The 14,141-nt window shown below is 38.3% G+C and overlaps 1 protein-coding gene across 1 annotated transcript in view; it reads left to right on the top strand.

Annotated features, from left to right (window-relative positions):
- DST (dystonin) overlaps window positions 1-14,141 on the top strand; it is a 316,005-nt gene that overhangs the window by 192,621 nt on the left and 109,243 nt on the right. The window contains 7 exon segments of the mRNA XM_086608314.1: window positions 2,636-2,770; window positions 5,379-5,467; window positions 6,144-6,279; window positions 7,367-12,976; window positions 13,189-13,335; window positions 13,494-13,709; window positions 13,899-14,045. Coding sequence (XP_086464440.1) covers window positions 2,636-2,770; window positions 5,379-5,467; window positions 6,144-6,279; window positions 7,367-12,976; window positions 13,189-13,335; window positions 13,494-13,709; window positions 13,899-14,045 — 6,480 coding nt within the window.

The following is a 14,141-nucleotide window of genomic DNA, read 5'->3' on the forward strand; positions in this document are numbered from 1 at the left end:
TATGGAAGCTCGACTCTTAGAAAGACAGAAAGGTAAAAATATCCTTGAGGCTCAAATTGCAAGTGGAGGGGTCATTGATCCTGTAAGAAGTGTTCGTGTACCTCCAGAAACCGCTGTGCAGCTTGGCTTGCTTAATAACACAATTTTAAAATTTTTGCATGAACCTTCTAGTAACACAAAATGTTTTCACAATCCAAATAACAGAAAAGCTATGTACTACTGTGATTTGCTGAAAATGTGTTTGTTCAGTGTAAGCAGTAAATGCTTTCTTCTCCCAGTTGGTGAAAGGAAAATAAGCAGCCCATCAGCAGAGAAAAGTCATAAAATTTCTGTAGTAGACGTTACAATAGGAGCTGAAATGACTTCATATGAGGCTTATCAAAAAAATTGTATCGATAAAGCTACATATCTTGAGCTTTCCAAACAGGAATTTGATTGGAAGGAGTCTACATGTTTTGACTCTGATGGGAATTCTTTTCTTTTGCTTACAGATCTTAAAACTGGTATACAGTTTAATATTGAGGAGATCCTAAATCAGGGTAGAATAGGCAGAGCATTAGTCAATAAATATAAGGAGGGTTTAATCACAGCTAATGAGTTTGGTGATATTTTAGTTAGCAATTCACAGCCAAATAAAGATTTAAACAGTCCTATTGCAGGACTCTGGCTTTCTGAAACCAATGAAAGATTTCCAGTTTTAAAAGCCTCACGCAAAAACTTGGTAGATAGAGTTACTGCCCTCAGGTGTCTTGAAGCTCAGGTTAGTACAGGAGGCATAATTGATCCATTTACTGGGAAAAAGTACAGTGTTTCAGAAGCTTTGCAAAGGGAGTTAATCGATGATGGTTGTGCCAAGCAAATCCAGCAGTGTGAACTGGTATTTACTGGCATCATTCACCCTATAAGGAACACAGTTGTGTCAGCGGTTGAAGCTATGCACGTAAATGCCGTAGACAAAGAAATGGGTATGCGCTGCCTGGAGTATCAGTACTTGACCGGTGGGTTGATAGATCCGAAGTCTCATTCCAGATTAACAATGGAAGATGCAATTAAGAATGGTATTATTGATGCTGTCACAGCTACCAGGATGAAAGATGAAAAATTGTACGCTAAAGTTTTAACATGCCCCAAAACAAAGAAGAAGCTAACCTACAAAGAAGTGTTAGAGGCAGCTGTTTTTGATTGCCACACTGGGCTGCGATTGTTAGAAGCAGCTCAGCCCATGAAAACCGGGATTTCCAGTCTTTACTATAATTCATAATTGAGCAAAGATATTAGTACTCATTTTGGGGCCTGCTTTTGAACCTATTCAAATCAAAGAAAAGATCTATGATGGCCTTTATGGAAAATCATAAATGGTGTTTTCTAGCATAATGAGTTAGAGTTTTCAATGTCATGAGTGGCTGTAAAACTAATTAGTACAAACCACTAATTAGTATGGACCACTAAAACTGGAATTAGATATTGCTTGCTACAAAGTTGAAATTTATAGAAAAACTTAGGCAGATTCATAATTTCAAAATGCAGACTGTGCTCAGTCTTTACCTGAAGGCCTTGTCTGACATGATCTGCATGTAGGTAGTGTAAATAGGAAGTTATACTGAGGTTGGTGAAGTTAACATCCATGCAAAATGAGTAGATTTAGGTGAGATAAGAATCAGATTCTTATATTAAAGACTGGAAGAGTATGCCCATTTTGCATGTGAAGACACTCCAGTATTTCATGTGACTTGATACATGATGTAATATTACAAATCAGTTTGCAGATACAATTTATTTTAAAAAAGTGGCAATAAAGTGTGCAAGAGTTAAATTTGCAGTCCAGTAAACACATATGCATAAGTAATTTTTCTGACACTGGTATTTCATTAATTTTAATGGTCTACTCATAGCCTAATTTTTTCTTTCAGTTGAAGTAACTTTTTTTTTAAAATTGTTTTCCTGCTCTAATAGGTAAATGAATTACAATTACGTATCAAATTTAAAAAAAAATCAATTGAAATAAAATATCTTAATTTTTAGTTGTGTTTTCGAAGTATTGATAAATTTCAAACTACTGACAGGTGGTACTACTATAAAAAGAAATGTATTTTCCTATGCAAAAAAGATAAAATGTCTCAGTATTTTACTTTTATTATGGTTGTTTCTGTAGACATAAAAGCAATGTATTCTTCCTAATTGTAATTTAGTAATCCATGTGCATAGATTGCAAAATACTACTATGCTAGGCTGGCTGTACATATCCGCACCCGAGGGTAATGCAAAGGCAGCAGTTCAAAGATACTTTATATGCAAATATTGTTTAGATTTTTATCTGCTGAGTAATGGCTGGGAAGCTATGCTTTTTCTTAATATCAATCATTCTATAATGAATGTATGTGTGTATGAATAAGCACCGTAATCATAATTACAAATCATTTCAGAAATTACTTTTTTAATGTCTATAATTATGTGGCATTTTTGTTCCTGCATCAAAGAGTCATAGTAATGCATGTGGTGATAAATAAAAAGAAATCACTTTATGTTTATGTGATAATACTGCCACTGTGGTAGAATTGTGTTTCTAGCGACGGTTATGTTAAATATTCCAACAATTTACATTTACGTGTTTTTTATAATTCGTGATGCTCATCAGAAGTCAATGGAAGAAGAAAAGAAGGAACATGTTGAGAAAGCTGGGGATTTACTGAAATGGGTGTCAAACCTCAGCAAGACACTCAGCAAAGAAGAAGGAGAAAAGGCTGAAAAGACAGATTTGCCTAAGCAGCAGGTACATAGATGTCTTTTGGTAAAATACCGCTTCCTCTTTTTGGCTTTCTGTGTTGATTAAAATGAGAAAATATTCCATAAATACCTTTTTTGTTTCTCCAGACCACCATCCACATTTTACTAAAGATGTAATTTCACATTTGATTGTGAGTGGAGGGTTGGGTAAATGAACACCAATGTTTAGAGACACAAACATGTTGCTCGGGAAGAAGCACAAGCTGCTTTTTACAAGCCTGGTGTGTGACGTATTCTGACACTGCAAAATGCCAGTTTAGAGAAACTAAACCCCGCGTACCATAGCTCAGCCTTTGTAGAGGGACAGTGCATCCTGGCAGGATGGCACTTTGTAGGTCTGCCCCGTTGTCCTGAAATAGTACCGTGAGTAAGTCTGGGTAACTTTACCCTGACAGCAGCAGGAGAGAGTTGGCAGGAGGGGCCTGAGGGCCAGGGTTCTTTTCATTTGGTTTTAAAAAGTTATTTTGAGGGATCCTCTTATGGCATAGTCATAACTACTGTCTTGCAGAATACAGCAGGTGTTGACTGAGCCCTGTCTGTTACCCCCCTAGTCCCCAGGCTGCTGGAGTGGCCCATCTTGCTGCCTTTGTATGTAACAGGTACATTGTCATTATGTGCCGTTGTAACTCTGACCATAATTTTCCATCTGGGAAGTTTCCTATCGTTTCTAACATCTCCCCTGCTAGGCTTGTCCCATAAAATAGCTTAGTGACACCCAAAGCAATTTCAGTAGGTGAAGATCTACCTGCACACTGAGCAGCAGAGAGACGGAGCAGAACCTTTTCCACATTCCTCAGTACAGGGCTGGACGTGTGGTCATGCAAACATGATTTTGGCCCTCCTGGCAACCTGTTCCTGTGTTTTTATTCTAGTCACACATGCTCATGCTGGTTAGAGCCACTGGAGCAGCATGTGCATTAATCAAGCTTGCTGTCAGGCTATCCTGCAGTCCTGATGGCCACCAGTCCCAGCGACCTGCTTGTTCAACTGGTGCTGGTTTTGTTACTGAGTTGGTCCCTGTATCTCCAGAAGGAACTAAGCTTGTGTTGATTTGAGCGTATTGATTGGTAAATCACTAACAGTTAGGATCAGGATTTGCAAAAACACTCAACACTGGTCTTTTTCTACCCTTGTTAATGACAACAGTGCAAATCTTTGCTATTGTTGGGCCAGCGCCCAACTCCTTAAAGCATCTCAGCTTACCATGGCCACTACGGCTGGCATCTTCCCTGTCCAGCCTGAGCCCTCAGCGAGCACCTCAGCTTCCTCCAGCCTGTGGGAGATGGGTGTTTGCCAAGGGTGTTTTCTTCCCTTGTGAAATGGCCTGGCAAGGTAGCATCACCTTCCAGAGGTGCCTGGGTTTTGTCTCCACTGACCAGCACAGGTGTCTTGGCAAGTTTTGAAGGAACTTATCGTCTAGTGATTTGGTAGCTAATGTTAGCTGAAATACATTTCACACAGTGATTTGGGGTTACTATGGGATGTGAGTGGAGAAGCTGGTGCCAGCAGTGACAGGGCACACATAGCAGCTGCAGCAATGCTGGTTCCCTGAGCAAAGTGGAGCTCATGGCCCCACCTGCTCCCTCTGCCTGCTCAAGTCGCCTTCTTGAGAGGCGTCCCTGCCCATGACAGGGAGGTTGGATTAGATGATCTCCAAGGCCCCTTCCAGCCTATGCCATTCTATGATTCTATGATTCTTGTGTAGTGCCTGCAGCTCTTGCTCTCTTGGTGTCCGTCCTGGCAGCACAGGTGGTGGGATTGTGGTTCACTGACGGTGGTTGCAAAGGCAGGCTCTGTTCAAGACTGCACTCAGTCCCTTTCATGTGATGCACATAGGGATAGAATAGTTTGTGTCCGGATCCGGGTGAATTCAGTGCCTAAGCAGCTTGCTAGAGTTCTCTTAGCACTGACACTGAACATATTTTAGGCTTACTAATGAAGTCCTAGTCTCCCCTTTGATCCTTGGCCTTCATTTATCCAAAATGAGTGCTTTTTGAAGAGACTGCAGTTTCTCGGAAAAGTTAAAAGATTCAGTTCTTGCAAGTTCCTCTGCTAAAACAAGTGCTTTAGTGGGGATAACAGAAATGTTAACAAGGAGAATATTAATAAGTAATTGATTTTTTCCAAGTGTCTGGTGTTGCATTTGTTTCCATCATTGAATTTCATGAAGGTTTGTGCCCTTCTGGTACCCTTTTTTTAAAAAAAGTTATCTGTCATCTTGGTGAACAACTTCTTGAACCTGACCATTGTGCACGTATCTTTGTAAAGTTGCTTTAAATTGTGCCAACTATGTTAAGTGGGTTTAAATGATTGGTTAATTGTCAAAGAAATAACATTTTAAAATAAATTCTGTTTGTCTCACCCAGTAGTTTTCTAATACAAGCAGCTTATTTAACCAAAAGGCATAGGGCAATTACTTATCTGTATGTGATACATTTCCATAGTAAATAGTCACGCTAAGACTAGCCGATATTTAAAAAAAAAAAATCAAGTTCTTATACTATTGAGTTTAGTCCCACATAGAAATACTGTGTTGTTTGTTTTCTTATGTATGTGCATAGTTAAATCTTGAACCCAAGTGTTTTATTTTTCAGATTTCCTTGGATGAAATGTCAACCAAGAAAGAACAAATAGCTGAAGCTCTGCAGACTACTCAGTCATTTTTAGCTAAGCATAGTGACAAGTATGCCATTTTTTTTTATTTTGAAATAATGTAAATTAATTGAATCAATACATACTATTTGCTTAAAAAGAAAATCATATCCTTATCTTATAGTTCCAATTACATTTAACATACAAATATGTCAGATTTTTTATTTGATTTTATAATTTTGTCTTCCCATTTGGGGAAGTTTGATGCAGTTTTGTTTATTTCAAGAATTTGGCTAGATTTATATACCTCTGGTCAGCTTAAAAAACTTTAGATAGTGATTTTCATTTGAAGTCAAAATGATTAACAAATTAGTAGTAAATTAGTGCTTGAACTGTATGTCACAAGTTTGTTTCATCTGTGTCTGAAATCAGATTTAAGATACTAAATTGCTGAAATATCTCATGACTCCTCGCTAGCTGTGTTACCTGTCTTGACTGGTAATCACTAGACAAAGACACATGCAAATGTTAAATGCTTAATGATAATTCAAAATAAATTCTAGATTAATGTAGCTTCTTTTCCTGAATGACTGCAAGTAGTTCTTGAACACCCTTCTAATTAGGCTATATTTTTTTTTGCACTACTTTTACCAATTCCCACCCACCTCCCCCGACCCCCTTCTTTTTTAAGAAAGGTAAGCAGATCCCTCCTTGCAGGTTACAGATTACTTAGAGATCTTCTTCCATTTTTCTTTTTTTCTTAATAGAATGACAGATGAAGAGAGAAGTGAAATGGAAAAGCAAGTCAGATCCCTCCAGGAGAGCTACAACTTGTTATCCAATGAAGCTTTGAAGCAGATGCAGGAAGCACGGTATCTGGATGATGGAAAGATGGAAGGAAAGGTAACAAGATTGAAACTTACAATTCAATCTGTTTTGAAATTTACTGCATGGTTTTGGAACCACACATGATCAGTAAAAGAAGAGGCTGCAATTAAGAGTGTGTAAAGGAATTTGAGATTTAATTGACTGAAGGTTTGTGTATTTGCTGTGGAATACTGTGTGTGACCTTACCTGCGCATATGAACATTCTGCTCATCAGATTTTTTTTTTGTCAAGAGTCTTATTAATGTGTGCCTTGCATGAAGAAAGATAAACAAATCATTCATCTCTTAACTCTTCTCTTAAAAGCCATTCTTTGACTGCTAGATAAGTCTGTGTTTCTGCTGCAAAAGTGACACCATAAAATAACATGTTAATCTCTCCCATATATCACTCAGAAATGTCCTAGAAGAGATCTACTTTCATTTTTCTTAAAATTTATCTGGTTATGAAAATAGGAGCACATAACATGATTATCTCTGAGACACTACAAATACATTTGTTAATGGATCTTAATCTTAAATATGGAATTCTCAAAAATTGCGTTGCAAATGAGTATTCTCATGTACACATAGAGGCAGTGTCTGTGTAATTAGTTCAAATAATGTTGCCAAACTGACTTCATGCTTTCCATGCAAACTAAATGCAATATTTGGTGCTGGAGTATCTGATTCCATATTGTTGAGAGTATATACAGAAGTGCTGTATGCTGTAAACATGAATAGCATGGTTGTTTTGAATCACATACTGTTTCTGAATATTCTAACCTTTCACAGACATTTAAAGCATGAAAATTTGCCTTTCAGGTATATGTTCTATTTGCTCACTCTGCAATCATTTCTTCTATTGTCTTTCACTAACCCTGTTTATGTATGCGAAGCATAGGTTTTCGATTCACAGATGCATGTTGATTTTAAATCTTTTATCACATCGTGTGCTGTTGAATGACTGACATAGATCACTTGCGCATTTGAGCTGCTAACATTCACAGCATTCCTCCAGGTCTGGTAAGTACATGTTTTTATGCTTATCATGCATTCAAAATCAAAAGAAAATGTAAAAGGCACAATCTGAAAATAGTGATAGCTTTTATTTTATTTCTTTTTAGGTCAATAAAGTAATTGCTGGTGTCATTGACCAAACGACTGGAGAAGTCCTTTCAGTCTTTCAGTCTATTTTAAAAGGTTTTATTGACTATGACACTGGAATTAGATTGCTCGAGAATCAGCTGATCCTTTCTGGAATAATTTCTCCAGAATTAGGAGTATGTTACGATTTAGAAGAAGCTAAAGTTCATGCCTTAATTGATGAGCAGACTCTGTTGCAGTTGCAAGAATTAAGTAATGCAAAGAAGCTTATTTCAGAATCATCATTATCAAATCTTCCAGTTGTATCAGCTTTAGAACAAGGTCTAATTTCAGAACCTTTGGCTGTTAAAATTCTTGAGAATCAACTTTCAAGTGGGCACTTGATTTTGCCATCTACTGGAGAAAACCTGACTTTGCAGAATGCTTTCCAGAGAAACCTGATTTCTCCATCATTATATGCAAAGCTTCTGGAAAGACAAGACACATGCAAAGATCTCATAGACCCCAACTGGGCTGAGAAGATTTCCCTTGAACAGATGGTTCATAGAAGCATAATACATGAAGAAACAGGGTTGAGACTCTTTCCTGTGAAACCACAAGAAAAAGGTAGAATCACGTTCAAATGTGGAAGGAAGATAACTGTTTTGAGGGCAGCCCATGAAGGACTCATTGATCGGGAAACAATGTTCAGGCTGCTGGGTGCTCAGTTAACATCTGGAGGTATAATTGACCCTGAGTCAGGGAAGCAAATGACTGTGGAAGAGGCCATGAGACAAGGGATGATAGATCAGGACACTGCTTGTGGGATCCTCACACATCAGGTTCAGACTGGTGGAATCCTTTCTCCAAATTCAGGACAACGCCTGACTGTTGATGAAGCTGTACAATGCAACTTAATATCATCTACCAGTGCACTGCTGGTATTAGAAGCACAGAAAGGCTTTGTTGGACTAATTTGGCCTCACACTGGTGAAATATTCCCCATATCAACTTCTTTGCACCAAGAGATGATAACGAATGAACTGGCATTCAAAATACTAAATGATAGACAGAAAATAGCTGCGCTTTACATTCCAGAAACTTGTGAAGTAGTCAGTCTAGATAAGGCTGCACAGTCAGGGATAATAGACGTCAGTACTCTATCTGTTTTGACCAATGTGACTTTACCAGATAAAATGCCCAATGTAGAAGAATTAGAGTCCCCTTGTAAAAATGCTGCAAAATGGTTGTCGACGTATGAATTCCTGCCATCTGTGTTTCATGACTGCGATGAGGAACATGAAGATTCTGGCCCAGAAGACCTTGTATGTCGTAATTTAGATCAAGCTAAGAAATTATTCATATCTTATCTCATGATAAATAGTTATATGGATGCAAACACTGGAGGAAGACTTTTATTATATGATGGACAACTGCAAGAAGCCATCAATATGTTGCTGGAGGGTGGCGGTGCTGCATACAATGCTGATGTGTCAGAAATGGGGTTTAATAACAAATACATAAGCTCGAAAGGAATTAACCTAAAGTCAGCTGGCAGTGTCCACTCTAACGATGTCACAGACAGTGTTCATGGTGATCTTTCAGGTGCTGAGAATACTTCTAATAATAGGAAATTAAATCAGTTTGAAGATTTTGGGAATTATATATCTTCACAGGGAGAAGATCTCCATGTGTGTAGATCAGATGCTTGCAACGCTATTGGTACTGAGCAATCAGAATACACACAGGAGATGTTGTTAACTAACCCTACAGAACATAGCAATGTAGTACGTAGCACTCGAAATTCCATGAACAGAAATGGACTCAGAGGTCTTCTGGAGGTTTCTGAGTGGACAGAACTGTGTAAGCATAACAATGGGAAGGCAAATTCAGGAAACATTGAAGGATATCTTCCAAATGACTCAAATCCAAAACTTATTTCAGAAACAGAGAAAGAGATTTATGTGGCAGACAGTCTGGATAATGAAAGCAGGCATGATAAAACCTTACAAAATTCCTTGAGTGTGAATGATTTGTCAGATAATGAAACCTGGAGAGAGCTGGAAAGGTGCACAGAATACAGGCCTCACATATTGCAAGCTGACAATAGCAGAATGGTACTGGATAGCGGCAAGAAAGATGATTTTCAGGGAAGTCTTGGTTCATCCATCAGTGCAGATACTGAATATAGACTTCCAGAAGAATTGGTTAGTCAATGTGGTAACACACTACGATTTAAAGATAATGGATATAGTGAGCAACTTCTACAGGACTACACTGATGTATGCAACAGGCAATCCCTAGAGGACTGTCTTTGTAAACATGGCAGGCCATCCTTAGAGGATTGTACTGATTTGCAGAGTAAACTGTGTCTGGAAGACAGTGGAGACATGCATTGCAGGCCTTCATTGGGTGACAATGCTGTTATATATGATGGACCATCTGTGGGGGAGAGTAACAGTGCAGCACAAAGGCTAACAGTGGAAGAAAGCAAACTTACATTCAACAAGTTACTGCTGTGTGACAGTAGTTCTGACTCATCAGTAGAAGCGAGTGATGACAACATCCCACAGTTTGAAAGTAACTGTTTGCAGCATGAATGTGGTGACATAGCCTCTGAAGATGACAGCTCGCAGTTTGATGATGATGATGATGACGATGCCTATGAAACACCTCAGGTTGATGATGATGATAGTGATGTCTATGATACTCCACAAATTGATGATGATGATTCCTATGATGCTTCTCAAGGTGTTGATGGTTTTGATACCTTGCAGTTGGGGAATGATGATACACCAGAGACAGAATTGTCTGGAACATCAGTTCCATTAGGTTTTCTAGATGGCAGAGGTGGTCTAATAACCCTGAGAGAAGAAACCAGTGCTTTTCAAGAACTTGCAACTAATGTTGAAGGGAGTGTCCGTGTAAATCAGACAAGTCTGCCTGAGAGAGTAAATACAGCTTCTGCAGATGGTGAAACTACAGAAAGAATCCCTGATGAGGAAAGGGAAAGAACAGTATGCTTTGGAGAGAAAGAGCAAAAATTACCAGAGAGTGAAGGAATAAAGGAGGGAGGCCTTAGTTCTTCACGGAAAATGTATGAAGCAGAAGTGCAAGATGGAAGTGGTGAAGATGAAATGAAAATGGAAAGTGACTCCGATGAGGACGAATCTGAAGGTACACAGGAGGAGGAAGATTATGAGGAGGATGATGATAGCTATGATGACTCTGACACTGATTCTGACAGTGATGAAGAATTGGATATTTTTTACTCACACTATCAATGTATAAACAAAGGTGACCAGCTGTTAATTTCCTTACGAGACATAGAAAACAGTGATGAAAATAATCAGAATATTGATGACTGTTCCTATTCTTTAGGCCACAAGAGAGGGTATACTTTGCCATTTCAGTCTAACCGTGAAAATGGAAAACTGTCCTCAGGAAAATGTGAATCTACATCAGAAGTTTCTGAGGAAAGATGTGTTAGTCTTACATGTACAAGTGAAGAAGACAGACAGCAGGAAACAGAAGATGAATATGGAACTTGTGTCAAAAGTAAACACATGTCACAAGATACTACTGAGCCTATTCAGTCTGCAAATACCTTTGACACTAAATGGGTGTCCTGTGAGAGTGAAGAAAAGAATAAAACACAGCTTCGGGTTCAAAGTTCTCAGCTTCTTGATGATATTGTGACATCTGACGTTAGTGTAACAGCCTTCCCAATTACCAAGCAAGCCACTGACGATGATGAAAGTACTCGGACAAATTTACTTCTCTCAGAATGCTTTATTCATAGTATGAATAAAAACAATAGTGCCATGCCAATGTTACATTCAAATCACGGGGAAAGACAGACAGAAGCAGTATTTGCAGAGGAGAAAGTATTACTTGATAAGGCTGGTATGGAACAACTGAAGGAAAGCTCATCCCAAATGGGCAATAAACTTCTTGTGGCTATGCCTTATGTGAGTGATGGTGATAGTTCACTTAGTGACCAAGTGCATCCAGTCAGCAGTAGGAAGCATGGTCAAACAGGAAAAGGTTTTGAAATTCCTTCAGAAAATAAAAATAGAGTAAGTGCTATGGAGGAGTGTGATATCGTGGGGCTGAGTAAAAGTCCCATTCAGATGGAAAGCCTTGGGGAAATATTTGATGCATCAGTAATTAAAGCTGATAGAGAAACTCCTGTTTCAAGTAAAGAACAAGTAAATGTTGATCTAGCCTTGCTTAACATTGGAGGTAGTGCAAAATCAGATGAGTTTAAGAGAGATTTTAACATTTCCGCTTCTTTAAAACAATATAAAACAGACATAAAAGGAGGTGGCCATTCAGAATTGGATAAAACCGAATCCTGTTGCTCTGAAGACAGGGAAAGAGGGGAAAAGGGCATACAGAATGAAAAGGATCTTCTGCTAAATACAGAAGAAATGCGTTCAAGTGAATTTAACACTTGCTCTTTTCCCCCCACTGATACAGTGAAACCAAAGGAAATTAGCATAGCTAAAGAAACAGAGGGAGTTATTTGTCAAAATACTGACAGTGTTCTTAAAGACTTTTCAGAAAACAAGAGCAGCAATAATAGTGAATTTTCCCCAACAAAATCAGATGCTTTACGAAGTATTGAGGATGCCAAAGAATCAGGAAATGAGAGTGAAGTGCTACCTTCTGGGAGTCATACCCATACCACTGGAGTTTCTTCTGCAATTCTGAGCAACATAGGGGATGACTTATGTTATGATGCCCAGAAGGAACACGAGACACTGAAAAACACACAGGGAGAAAATTCGATCGCCAGTGGGACTTCTTCCCTTGGAAATGGTTTCAAAAAACAAATGTCCCTGGAGTCATCACAAAAGGAAGTGGGACCCTGCAAAGATTTTCAGGTAAAGGAAGGTGTTTCACAATTGCCAGAAATGACTGACACGCTAATGGAAGACTTAAAGAATATATTACAAAGGAAATTGAAAATGGGACATGTTTACTGCAAGCAGGAGGGTGAACCCCTAAGTTACTCCGATACCAAAATTTTAATGCAAAGTTTACTTGCAATGGTTAGAAGCACCCAGCTTGGGAGTGACGTGTCTAGTGGGTCAAATCTCAAGCAAATAAGCAATGCTGTTAGAACTGCATTAATGGTTACCACACCATGTACAGAGCCAAAGGACAAGGATGCTCTTTCATCGCGTTGGCCTGATTGCAGAAGTCCCGATCTTCTTCGTGATATTCTGAAGCAGGAATCCTGCAAACAAAAGATGGACGATCCAGGTGAAAGGAAGAGTGAAACGTACATGAAAGCTCCTGTTCCAAAACTTACTACTTCTGAACTTCTGGAGATTTTTCAAATCTCACCTGGAGATGAAAGTACAAGGAAGTTAGAGGAGCTGATAAGTGGTTTGCTTACAAGCTCACAGATTGCTAGTATCACCGCAGAACGTGAGGGTGAAGGCAAAGTAGATGGGCTATATACTCTTTTCTCAACAGAACAATTGGAGTTTGGACCAGCAGTTGCAGAAGAGAAAACACTGGCAGATGACACAGTCACTGCTTGGAAGAGTGACCAGGAGTGTGGGAAGACAGACAGCCTGTCCAAAGGCTTCACTGAGCCTGTTTTCAAAACAAAAGAGGCGGACACCCCCACTAGCATGGTAAGTAGCAACAGCTGCTACGTGCTATGTGTCCTATGTTAAAGGAATTGCATGAATCTTTTCAAGTGCCAAAGAGAATAATTAAACTGGAAAAAAATGGTTGAAAAATTAAATGATAAATTTAACATAAATTATAATTAAAACAAGGACTTTTGTGGCTTATTTTCAGTTGCTGTCAGTTTGGAAAACTTATTGTTAAAACTCATTTTCAGGTCAATGGAGTACAGCAGTGTTTAAAGTTAACAGAGAAAATGCGAGGACATTTGTCAGTGCTTCAAGATATGAAAAGCCACCTAGATAACCAGCAGCCTATTAGTAACGACCTGGAAATACTAAAAGACGAATTGGAACAACTAGAGGTAAGTAAAATGTTCTTCATGCTTGTACTTCAGTGATGATTGCTAGGAGACGCCCTTAGAAAAAGAGGGATTTAAAATATAATTAAAGTAATTCAGATTTAAATATCTTTCTTGCTTAGTAACAATTTAGTAACATTTTATGTTTATTTTCTTTGTAGTCATTTGAATCAGGACTGGCTACTTTTGCAATAATCCTAAAAAAGGACATGAAGTTGACAGAAGAGTTTTTAAAGTTTTGTCACGGGGATATTCCTGAAGAGAAACTTAAAGAGCTAAAGATAAGCTATGACTATTTGCAGGAAGCATTTTTGGTGGTCTGTGATACATCTTCAAAACGAGCAAAACAAATAGTCTGTGCTGTTGATTTGGAAATGGTATGTTTTTATTGGGGTACATTTTCGTCTTGTTTTTCTTCAAGGTAATTCGACTGAAAAAGAAGGGATTTGTTTTTGCTTTATTTTGTTTTATCTTAATATAAAAATAGATGTATGATTCTATTTAATATGATAGAAAATGTGACTAGACTCCAGGGGCATAAATAAACATACAACTTCCCTTTCTAGTCTAAGCTTGCAGTATTACACCAGCAACTTTTAAGCAAACTGCAGAGATTTTCAGACTACATCACAGAAAACAGTGAAATTGTGAATGACTTCATAGTGAATGCTGATGATATAGAAGAGATGAAGAAAAGTTTACAGCTGCTTAAAGTAAGTATTCTTTACGACAGGTGTTGGTGCTTCTGACAAATGTTACTACTTATTATGAATTATTAGCTAGGTTTTGTGTTCCTGCTCATTAACCTC

The sequence above is a fragment of the Tauraco erythrolophus genome, chromosome 2, assembly GCF_009769465.1.
Source record: "Tauraco erythrolophus isolate bTauEry1 chromosome 2, bTauEry1.pri, whole genome shotgun sequence".
In the NCBI taxonomy this organism is placed as follows: Eukaryota; Metazoa; Chordata; class Aves; order Musophagiformes; family Musophagidae; genus Tauraco; species Tauraco erythrolophus.